Genomic DNA, 12307 nt, shown 5'->3' with positions numbered 1-12307 from the left:
TTGTCAGCTACAATTACATTAAGGATTGCTGAACAAAAGTGTATTTAAAAAATTTAAGCCATCTAAAAAAAAAAAAAGGAATACTTTATTTTACTTTAGGTTGAAACAGTGTTATGCGACCATGGCAGTGGGGTATAGAACACACACACACAGTTACTCCGCTTTGGCAGTAAACAGATAACATGCAAGGTTCTGCATTTGTGGGGCATCTCCTTCATATATTTTTGTTCAGGAGTGAAAATGGTCAGAATGTCCACTCAGGGATAGCAATGTATTTGTGGACTAGTGCTTGATTGGTGTTATAGATGTGCAATAAACTGACATTACTAAAATTAGAAAAAGTGTAGACCTAACAGTTTAGGATTAATTTGGGTGTTGCTTAAAAAAAACAGGAGAGCTAATTTTTGCATTGAAAGATTTGATTCCCAAAACAAACCCTATTGGTGTTCCTATCCCGCTTGGACAAGGGCTGTAATCAAGAGCCTTCTTTACAGTTCAACGATGGGACATCCGAACCCTCCAAACTCCTAAAACACACCAACCCCCACCTCTCCAAACTCCTAATACACACCAAGCCGCACCCCTCCAAACTCCTAATACACACCAACCCCACACCCCCCTAAATTCCTAATACACACCAAGCCCCACCCCTCCAAACTCATAATACACACCAAACCCCACCCCCCAAACTCCTAATACACACCAAACCCCACCCCCCAAACTCCTAATACACACCAAGCCGCACCCCTCCAAACTCCTAATACACACCAAGTCCCACCCCTCCAAACTTGTAATACAGGGTTGAGAGAGAGGGCTTGTTTTAGACAGGCTGGAGTCTACAGAAAGAGAAGTTACTTTATGAACTGTTTACAACACAATGGTGCCTAAATTAAAGTCTTAATTTTTTTAATGCATTCAGCGAGGGTGTGTGTGTAATCCGTAACCAGAAGAACAAGCTTTATTAAAATGGTCAAGATCTTGGTATCTGTTGTTTTCACAAGAATAAAATCAAAGCAGTTTTGTCTTGGTTAGTTGTTGAATGATTTAATGACTTGGGTTGGAATTGTGAAGTGGGCTGGCACAGCACGCAGACGCAGTGAGCATTAAGGTAATAAGCGAGACAGCCAAATTTGCCGATATCATGTCCACTGAGGAATGAGGACTGTTTGGCCTCATGCTGCTTGTGTAGGATGTGACTCTTATGGTGCAGATCATTTAGACCAGTGGTTTTCAACCTTTTCATCAAGTTTCCAACAGCGACCACCAGGTGTACCAGTAACTATGTGCAATCTTAAACTGCTGTTGTAAAACCAAGACCTACCCCATTATAACCAGTTTGTTGTGTCTATTTGTTTTATTTAGCAGACGCCTTTATCCAAGGCGACTTACAGAGACTAGGGTGTGTGAACTATGCATCAACAAGGAGGTTAAGTGACTTGCTCAGGGTCACACAATGAGTCAGTGGCTGAGGTGGGATTTGAACCGGGGACCTCCTGGTTACAAGCCCTTTTCTTTAACCACTGGACCACACAGCCTCCTACTCACTTGTTTATTATTATTATTATTTATTTCTTAGCAGACGCCCTTATCCAGGGCGACTTACAATTGTTACAACATATCACATTATACATTATTTCACATTATACAGATAACACATTATTTTTACATACAATTACCCATTTATACAGTTGGGTTTTTACTGGAGCAATCTAGGTAAAGTACCTTGCTCAAGGGTACAACAGCAGCAGTGTCCCCCACTGGGGATTGAACCCACAACCCTCCGGTCAAGAGTCCAGAGCCCTAACCACTACTCCACACTGCTGCCCTGTTTGTTGCATCATTCTGCTGAATGGTTAATCTATGCAGCTGATGACTGCAATGAACTCAACATGTTTATATTTTAAACATTTTGCAAGTGTTATATTGAATTGGTGACCGCACCTTTAATTGTGTACAGTTGTAATATAGGGAATAGCCTGCTGCAGCTGGCATGCTCAGTGTTGGTGAAGTCCTGATCTGACAGCATGCAACACAGATAGCTCTTATGATTTACATACAGTTTATTTTTCAGTGAAAACAAGTTTAAATTGCAGCGAGTTTGTTCTGCTATATCTACATATTAAACACGCCAAGCAAAGCACATGGTCATACAATTGGAGAGCTAAATTTAGTAAATGGCAGGTTTATTTTTGTTTACTGCAATCAAGTGAGCTGCAGTACATAGTACACTTCCTAATTACAGTCCCAAGTATTTCTGTGTGTTCTGCTTTCACTTTTTTTTAAACTTTGTTTTCCCTGCAACAGCTGACCCTGCTTTAGTATAAAACTCACACTACATACTGTTTTACGCAATGGTAATGGTGTTCTTAGATTACTGTGCCTGCTTAGAGATATTATCAGCTCATCATCTAACTATGAAATCTTGCAATTAAATCATACTTAAACTCCTGACGGTAAACAACGTAACAATCTATTATACGCAACAGACGAAAAAAAATCAAATTTGTGGACTCAAAACTTTATTTAGGTACTGATTTTTTTCAGCTTGGTAAAGTAACCTTTTCACTTCCTTGTGTGTTTAATTCTTGCACTTTTTACTGCATTACAGCCCTTTCATTATTTTCTTTATTTTAAGTTTTCAGGGCATTTCGTTAATGGCACATGTGCAGCACACACACCTTAAGTGTTTTTGCATTTGTTGATGTTCTTGTTCTACGATTCTTAAATGCAACTGTTCATTTTAAGCTACTTTTTTACACAGCAGTACGCACACACGTTTGGTCACCATCACAACTTTTTGCAAGAAACTGGGGTTCCTGTATTCTGCTGGTGTTAATACAGCACTCCTCTGCACTTACAAGCATTTTCATTCGATCAAATTCTTTCGCACTTCAGTTTATTAAAACATGTGATATGCGTTTTTTGTTGTTTTTTTTTTTAAATAAATTTAGTCGTCGCCAATTTTTTACCCCGGTTTTCTCCCCAATTTAGTATGCCCAATTATTATCTGTATCCTCGGCTCACCGCTCGCAACCCCCACGCCGACTCGGGAAACGGCGGCTGGAACACGCGTCCTCCGAAAAGTGCTCCTGCCAAGCCGTCATTTTTCGCACTGCAGATCCACAGCAATGCCACCAGACCTATGGTGCCGGAGGACAACACAGATCTGGCGGTTCCACTGCAGAACCACAGGCGCCCTATCGGCCACAGGGGTCGCTGATGCGCGGTGAGCCGTGGATTCCCCTGCTGACCTAAGCCCTCCCTACCCGGGCAGCGCTCAGCCAATTATGCGCCGCCCCCTAGGAACTCCCGGTCACGGTCGGCTGTAACATCGCAGGTTCGAATCCAGGCTATCTCCAGGCTATAGGGTACATCCTGCACTCCGCGCAGAGCGCCTTTACTGGATGCGCCACACAGGAGTGGCATTTTTTGTTTTTATACAGACGGACATCACGTCGCATTCCTAAATATTGGCACTTGCTTTTAAAGGGAGCATTTTTGTGCCCAACCCCTAAAAAACAGCTGTCAAAATGTTTTTCCATTTGTAACCATTTTAGTCACAGTCTGAATTTCTCATTTCTCTGATTCAGTGGTACAAACAGACTGATACATTACGATGGTGCGATTGCGGAAGCATTGTTTTAAAGACCGATACATTACGATGGTGCGATTGCAGGAGCATTGTGTGTTTTTGAAGAATCATATTGTCAAAGAACTGTCGGTGCGTAGCAGTAAAGGTATGCATACCACAGGTTGAAAACCACTGCTTTAGATTATATACAGATAATAATTCGGTCCAAGTTAAATGGTGTTGAACTGTGACAGGCGTATTCAGTGAAATGGTCCAGTGAAGATGTATTGCAGTGTCATACATGTTCAGAACACTAGGTTGGAATTGTTTGCTAATGGTTGGGGTATAACCATTCATCGGTTTCCATGCATCACAGTTTACTGTATTATAGGTTCAGGTTTGTTGGGCAGTCCGACATGCCTGATGCACTGCAAAAAGTATTCCTAGACTTTTTTCAAAGAATTGATTTGATTTCAATCCTGCCCGGTGTGCCACCTGTCTGCCATTCAAACCTGGGCCTCTGTTGTGTTGGATTGTGTGGTGGGCATTGTTATGTGACCCAGAGCCGAAAGGCAGGAACGAGAGGCTAATGAATTAGCAAATTCCAAACAGGTTAAAGGAATGGATGTGGTTCACTTTTACTTCCAATAAAAAAAAGTGTTTAGACTAGTAGTCTTCATTGCAGACACTGAAAAAGATTGCTAGTCTAAACATTTGTCATTTAATTTATTAAGTTTCATTTAGTGTTTCTTAAAAGGTTGACTATAATGCAGTTGAAGACATTGAGAAAGACTTCTAGTTGAAACGTTTGTCATTGAATTTGTGACATTTGTTAGCATATTTAAATTCAGCACCAGAGTGTTAAATAGTTATTGATACAAAAACAGACAAGTCATACAGAAGGTAGTTGCAAATCCAATACTAAAAACAGGTGTCAGTTCTAGAGTCATGTTATGTTATGGATGTAGAATGATGCTGGGGAGGGCAGTGAATTAACTGGAGCAAGCAGCTGTTTTATCTGAGGTGAATTCCTAAACCATGAAGAGATAGGAGTAGTAAATGACTGGTGAAGCCTGCAAGAGTAGCCAGCTCTTGCACAATATTGCAAACAGTGTGTGTTCCTGTAGTACTCCCTTGCTGCAGATTGCACAAGCTCTTAAAAGGCACAGTTCCCTATGAAACACACAGCCTTTGACACAGTCTCAGTGCTGCAGCAGCTCAATCTCACACCCCATGACTCACTACCGATTCAAATTAGACAACCACCCACAATACCATGTAGGAATCCCATGCCTTTCAAGACAATGGGGCTGCTTTCCTCACATCTCACGAGTTGAATCCTCGACTGCACTACAGTGTCATTTCCCAGCAGCATTCTTTAAGACTGGTGCCGTCATGGAAAATCCCATCTGGTATTAAAGCAGCATATCAGACAATACGTCAGAGCATTTCATTACCATGCAATTCATATGAACAGTGTAAAAATACAATTTTGTTACAAAAACAGTGCTATACATTATATATATCTATATCTATATATATATATATCTATATATATATATATATATATCTATATATATATATATATATATATATATATATATATATATATATATATATATATATATATATATATATATATAGCACTGTTTTTGTAATACACACAGCCAAGGCCAAAAAGTTTTGCATCACCCTATAAAATTAATTAATTTTGCTTCAAAAAGGTTGAATGAAACCTACTGAATAATGTTAACATACCGAATCACGTACCGCTTTGTAGTTTTCCGTAACTGACAAATTTTGGAAAAAAAGGGACATTTTGAAATCCAAGATGAAATATTGAGAGAGAGAGAGAGAGAGAGAGAGAGAGAGACTGACTATCATTGTGAAGAGACTTGTGTGGTTTAACAAAAGGTAGGGTGTAAACCCTTTTGTGTGTGTTTGAAAGATGGTTTTGTTTATCGGTAAACGGCTTAGCCGTCCGACGGTAGTTAGAACTGTGAAGAAAAGTTTCATTTGTACTCCGAGGGGAGTTAGGTGTTTTTTATTTCTGTAAATAATAAAACGGCACAGAAGTGCATAAAAACTTCAATTCTGGTGTCTGGGTCTGCTTAAAAAAGGGTCTACGAACCTTGAAACGAGAAATCTCACACATATATCTATACACACACACTCACACACACACACACACACACAAACCCGTTTCATATCACTTTGCTTAATATCATATCCCGTTTATCACGATTTGCACCATAGGTTCTTAATACCTCTCTTAATATCATCTCATAAACCTGCTTATTGTCATGTTTTGTGCAGCCTGTCAGATGCTGCGTGGCCGGGCTTTACTAAGTAACCACAAGAAATAATTAATTTCCAATGTAACTAACAATCATTAATCATCTCGGCTGATAAACTGACATTTTGTGCAGCTTGTCAAATGCTGCGTGGGCGGTCTTAACGGAATACAGTTCAGTTACAAAACACCAACATCACCAAATTTTTCTTCAACATAGTCTTGCAATTGCACACAAAAAGACACCAAGTGCAACGCCTAACTGATAGCTCTCATCAGTCGTAAATTCACGCCTTTTTTAAATAATGACACCAACTGTTTCGTTCCAATTAGATACAAAACGTATTTGTCCTGTAAACTATATGCATTTGTTTAAATGTAAAGAACAACATGTAAATGTACAGTATTTAAACACTGCTCTTTAATTCACTGTTAGTTTTCTTTTTTTTTTCTCACTCGTAATGTGCTGTCCTAGGCAAACGTGAAACCCGCTTTATATCACGAATTATGCCTGCACGGCAATCATGATATAAAGCAGGTTCATCTGTGTGTGTGTGTATGTATATGTATAATATAAAATACATGAATGAAGGTTATATTTGCATCCTGAGCAAAATAATTCCTGTGACAGTTTATAAAACTACTCGACCTAATAGTCTCGTAGTTTATGATGTCACAAACCCTAGACGGAATTATTTTCCTGTAACTCACTGAAGCCCATCTATTATTTCTCTCTCTCTGAGAATCAGTCCTTAATTCTGGCATGTGATTGGTTAAAACCACCATATGACCAAAAACAGATCCAACAATTGCCCCTGTGACATTTACAGTCACTTTTTTTTTTTACGAACTCCCTCAAATTACATCACGCTGAACGTCCTCCTCTCTACACAGAACAAAACAAAATGGTGGACAACAGAAAATGAATTACAAAATATACTACAAAACAAAGCTATGTAGGATGTTGTGTAATTTTGCTTAGGATCCATATATAAAGCACATTATTGGCCACAGAAAGAATAACAGTTTAACTGAATAATAACTATTGATTAATTCAGACAGGGCTCCAGACTAACTTTGTCTTGGTAGCCAATGGCTCAGGCCAAAAAAAATTGGTTGCCAAATCTAATTGTTGGGTGCCACCTTATTCTACCATATTCCACTGCTTAAAACACAACAACTTGTTAAGACACTAAAGTGATACTAAAACAGTAACTTAATGTCTGTACTCACTTGTTTGTTGCCTCATTCTGTTGAATATGTCATATATGCAGCTGATGACTGCAATGAACTCAGCATTTTACATTTGAGATATTTTGCAGGTGTTGTGTATTGAATTGGTGACCGCACCTTTGTGTACAGTAGCAATATGGGGAATAGCATGCTGCAGCTCAGTGTTAGTGGAGCCCTGGTGTGACAGCATGCAACACAGCCAGCTCTTATGTCTTTCTGTACATGGAACCAATTACTGTTTCATTAAAAAACAAGTTTCAGGGAGTTCATGCTGCTATTTGATATTAAATACACCACAGTAAACACAATATCATGCAATTTAGACATGTCCAAACCATTCTTTCATTAGCACAATCTAAAATCGAAGTGTCCATTGCAATCATGTAAAGCTGCAGTACATTTCATTAACTTCCTGTTTCTTTGGCTGAAGTCAACACGTATCAGCTTTGTGTAACTAGGCAGGTTGCTGCTCAGTTTAACAGCCTCACACTTAATACATACAGGATAGATGTGGCTGATTAAGATGCAACAAACAATAAAAATCTGTTTGTGTTGACTCAAAACAATTTAGACACACTGATTTGACTGGCAAAAGGCAACATTGGTTTATTGTTCACAAAGAAAACTGAGCTTGATAGAAACATTTTCACTTCTGTTTTTTTTTTCTTTATTAACCTTTTGTTGTATTTCAGCCCTTCATTATTTTAAGTTTTTGTGGCACTGAACTAAATGCGCCATGACAGAGTCCAGCGAGTGCATTCCCCTGCAGGGAGGCCCAGCCGGGCGTCACTCACCATTGCTGGTTACGTGCAGGTCTCCCTCAGCCCCTCTCGCACTGCTCTCCCCCTCCAGAGCTGCACGAGATTTGGACGTCACTCTGCGACTGCGCAGAGTCAGCCCCTCTTCATTTGCCATGTCTTCCCTGGAGGAGTGAGGGGGACAATAAGACACATCGGGGGGGGGGGGGGGGGAGTTTAAACATGTGCTTCCTACAGTTCAGATTTGTCTGATTGTTTAAAATTATAGACTGAGCTTTTAAATACATCACAAAGAAACCTAATTCATCAACTGTACCACAGAGTTTCTATTTTATTCTCAATATCAATTCAGTGGACATCTCCAGCTTGAAAAAGACATACCTGATTTGTCTATCACAATCCACCAATCTCAGCCGCTTAAAGGTATTCTCTCTTCAACAGCCTTTCCCCTTCTTTTCACACTGTAGTGCTAGATTTAAAAATACAGAAAATAAATCACACTATTGATCATGCATGGAGTGGATACTCAAATTATGCGAATCTAAAAGCATTTTGAAGACACTGAAAAAGATAAACGTTTCTCATATGATTTATTAAGCTTCTTTCAGTACTTCTAAATTAATTTAACCAACAGCACAATGGACTAAACAGTGGTTGGTTACAAGAGAACAGAAATACGGCTGGACTGTGTACTTGTATATACTGTAACATAACAGCAGAGGCGTTTATAAAGAGCTAAAGGGTTATGTGTACGGGTACTAGACAAGCATAGAGGGTACACAGCCCTGAGCTTCACTCCATTCACTTCCACTTGTGATGATATTCCCTCATACATGATCCTCTGTTCACCAGCTGAAAACGTCATGTTAAACTCTGTGAATTTAGTGGCTTGTATTTCTAGCTACACTATTCATTTGCTTTGTTGAGTGGAGCAATTTAATTACATTCTAGATTGGTTACTAGATGCAGAGCTCTGTTCTGTGTTCAGATACACCATTTTTGAAAAGTTTTTTTTTTCTCTGTTTGCTCCTAGACAATCCACAAGCATGTCAGCCATCATTAAGAACAGGCGACGGGTCCATGACAGGTGCCCCTGTATTCAGCTGGAAAAAAACTAAACAAAAAAAAAACAACAACCAAACAACTATAGACCCTTCATATTCCCACAAACTGATACTCTCAAGAGCTTGGGTGAAAAAGTGTATCCTCCAGACCAATTATATCAACTGAATATGCACTTCTGCAGATACATAAAACTTAGCATGAGATAGAATGAGAAACAGGCAGTGTGCTCCATAAAACACCAAGATTCTGACACTTAAATGTGATTTTCAAGTTTGATAAAATTGATATTCGCTTCTCTAAATAAATGTACAGACGGTCACAAAGACGGACAGCCTCCATACACCTCCAGATTGCAATACTCTCAACAACGTGTGCCAATAAAGGTCGTTATTATATCACAACCATACAGTCCATTCTGATATTTAGCACACTTCTTGATTTGGACCAATCAATACATAAAAAGGATGTGTTCTAAATAAATGTAAATTAAATACGTATTTTCTACGTAGGGGATGGTCATTTTACAGTCATGCAGCGTAATTACAAGAGTAGCCAATCACCTTCGGAATACCATCTTTTTAATTTGAAATCGAGACAACGACCGTGATACAGTTCAATTTATATTAACAATGTACAGTCTTTTTCTAATTATTTGTCAGTTTTATACTAAAATATTGAGTTACTATAGCTACTATAGCTGTAGTTACGGTAACACTAAATTAAAGCGATTTCTAAGGCTCTGAAATCTGGTTGATGCTCGTCTCGGACTCAGGTTCCGGCGGGTCTATCCATCTTTCACTAGACTTTACCCAACGCCAAGTCCCTATACCGCCACGAATTGGACGGGAATGGTGTATGTAAGGCGACTTTTAATTGGATAATTTATTACATGTACTATTTTTTTAAAATTCATCGGCCAAATTAGAAAGGTAATAATTAGAATTACAACATGTACCAAAGTAAAATTAGAACGTGTACTAATTAACACGTTTTTGACCCGGATGGCTTTCCATAGCACAAACTCTATGCACGTGTTATTTGGGGTCGCATAGGGTCAGTTTAAACGCACATGGATTACTACCAGTGTATACTTTATAATAAATACAAAGTAAAATCTGCTAAAATATTAAAAGTAGAAAAGAACAATAATGTACTAAATACTATAGTATGTTATTAACTTACATATCGCCTCCGCAACTATGAACTAGCTAGATTTGTTTTATTGAAACGGCGCGGAATTAGTTCAAACAAAGGTCATTTTGTGAATTACGGCATTAATTCATTTTTGGTTTAAAAGGATGTGTTTTTTGTAGTCCAACGACGTAAATATTCACTATGTTACTTAGCTGTTGTATACGGTACACACCACATACTACATGCGGGCAAAGAAAAAAAAAACTGGAGTCGGAGAGGAGGCAGACATAATGCTTAGTTACGTACGTGCTTTTAATTTTTATTACGTCGTTGAGTGCAGTACCTAGCAACACCGAGTGCAAACAAGCAGGGCAGCGTTTTGCTCTATTTCACAAGTGTATCGCTTCCTCTTTGTATAACCAGTCTGTTAATTCTGGACAGCTACAGTGTGCTGTCACAAGACATCTGAACTAATTTAAATGGAACACGTACGGTATCTCGATTAACATTAACAAACACACAAGTACTTCATCCATAGCAACAGTAGACTCAAGTTCTGTACAAACATCCCTGTGTTATAAGTTAATGGGTTAAATTCATGACAAATACACAATCTTGACCATTTCCAAAATCCTACTTTCTACTCTAGACGTATTTCTATATCTAACTACACGTTCTGGACTTTTTAAAAACAGGATATACGTCCGTTAACTAACATTTTTTTTTTTGTATTTTGAAACTGGCGTCATGGTTTGTATGACTCCATCTATTTACACAAGACAAACGTTTCCTGTTTGACTGAAAAACAACCAACACCTAATACCGTTTTGTGTATCACGCATTCAAATAATTCGAGAGAAAAAATATTCCTTGGCTGGCACTGGCAGACAGACCAAAAACAGCACAAATAAACACGAGAGATCGAGTGCGTTTTACCTGTCGGTGAAATATGCGCTGTGTGCGATTCCTTCTTCAGTTTGCATTAAGGTCTATTCAGCGATTCATTGCTCTGAATATAGCCGGTTCCCATTATTGACCCGAGGAGGTGGGACGCTCTCCTAGAACCGCCTCTCCGTTTGGCTCTGCAGACAGGGGGGGGGGGGGGGGGGGGCTTGAGCGGTGAGCCAGTTCTGTGTTTCCATACAGGCAAAATCTTACAGTACGGTTCACAGGAGTATGATGCAATCGCACAAACAGCCAATCACATATACACTTTTATAATGATAAAATAGAGGGCCAATATGAAAATTTATATATATATATATATATATATATATATATATATATATATATATATATATATATATATATATATATATACTTTTTTTTGAAGCAGTATACCCTGGCTGTCACCCTTTTTGTTCTCACTATAATATACAACAATCTTAACATTTGAAATGTCTTTTTTTTTTTTTTTTACCTGTACTGCAGCAATAGTAGTTCACCCGAGCTCGCCAATAATTCATTTGAGCTACCGGTATGCTCTTAAATATATGGTTAATGTGTTACGGATACGGAATATCGTTTATTTTTTTAATCTAAAGTATGTCACACGTCTTTATTTAGAAATGCATTCTCAGGCTTGATCTACGAAAGCTGTATATAAAACGTTTTTAAGTTTGAACTGGATCTGTGTGCAATATGCACTGAAGGAAATCTGTATCCAGCACTCCGGATAAGGGTTTGGGTCACTGAGTAATCTACTCATCTAGACGACCCCCCCCCCCCTTATAAATGTTTATTTTGCACTTTTTCCATGCTTTTCCCATAGTTATACTATGCCATTTACCAATGCTTCCCTATGCTTTACACCACTGACACCAGTACATGCAGAAAGACTGTAAACAAGGCAAAAGAAATGGTCCAAATGAGTGATTGAAATAAGCCAGGACTAGAAGGCATGCAGCTCTGCAAACACACAGATTATTCATGAAGGAATCTCCAGTCTCTCCCCTTTCCCCTGCACTACTATAGGATGTGAATAAAATCATGAATCACAAACTCTTAGGATCAAATGACGCATGGAACAAATTTCTTTAGTAGAAGTAGAAAGAAATACATCAGATATTCCATTGAAAGTATTTAAATGAGTGCTGGGACAAGCATGGGTTATGGGGTATGGGTTCTTTTATTTAGAATTAGCTGGAAAACAAAAGTATCATGTGCACCTTATTACAGTAGAATGTGTGCCATTTATTTCAGAACTCATTAATGCATTGATTTCCTACACACAGGGGTAAGCCTGTAAAGATG

General features: G+C 38.6%; 1 protein-coding gene across 2 annotated transcripts in view; it reads right to left on the bottom strand.

Moving 5' to 3' along the window:
• soat1 (sterol O-acyltransferase 1) overlaps positions 1 to 11129 on the bottom strand; it is a 35613-nt gene extending 24484 nt beyond the window's left edge. The window contains exons 1-3 of one of the 2 annotated variants that reach the window (XM_034020444.3): positions 10991 to 11129; positions 8237 to 8324; positions 7892 to 8019 (exon numbers count right to left, since the gene is read on the bottom strand). In XM_034020444.3, the coding sequence (XP_033876335.1) occupies positions 7892 to 8012 (121 nt within the window). In that variant the 5' untranslated portion in view covers positions 8013 to 8019; positions 8237 to 8324; positions 10991 to 11129. Of the gene's footprint in view, positions 1 to 7891; positions 8020 to 8236; positions 8325 to 10102; positions 10296 to 10990 lie in introns of those variants that run through there. The other variant, XM_059031940.1, reaches the window with a different exon arrangement.
• Between the last annotated feature and the right edge of the window lie 1178 nt (positions 11130 to 12307).

Source organism: Acipenser ruthenus, chromosome 10 (genome assembly GCF_902713425.1).
Source record: "Acipenser ruthenus chromosome 10, fAciRut3.2 maternal haplotype, whole genome shotgun sequence".
In the NCBI taxonomy this organism is placed as follows: domain Eukaryota; kingdom Metazoa; phylum Chordata; class Actinopteri; order Acipenseriformes; family Acipenseridae; genus Acipenser; species Acipenser ruthenus.
Note: the sequence above shows the minus strand (reverse complement) of the source record. Positions and strands in the feature narration are given on the sequence as shown.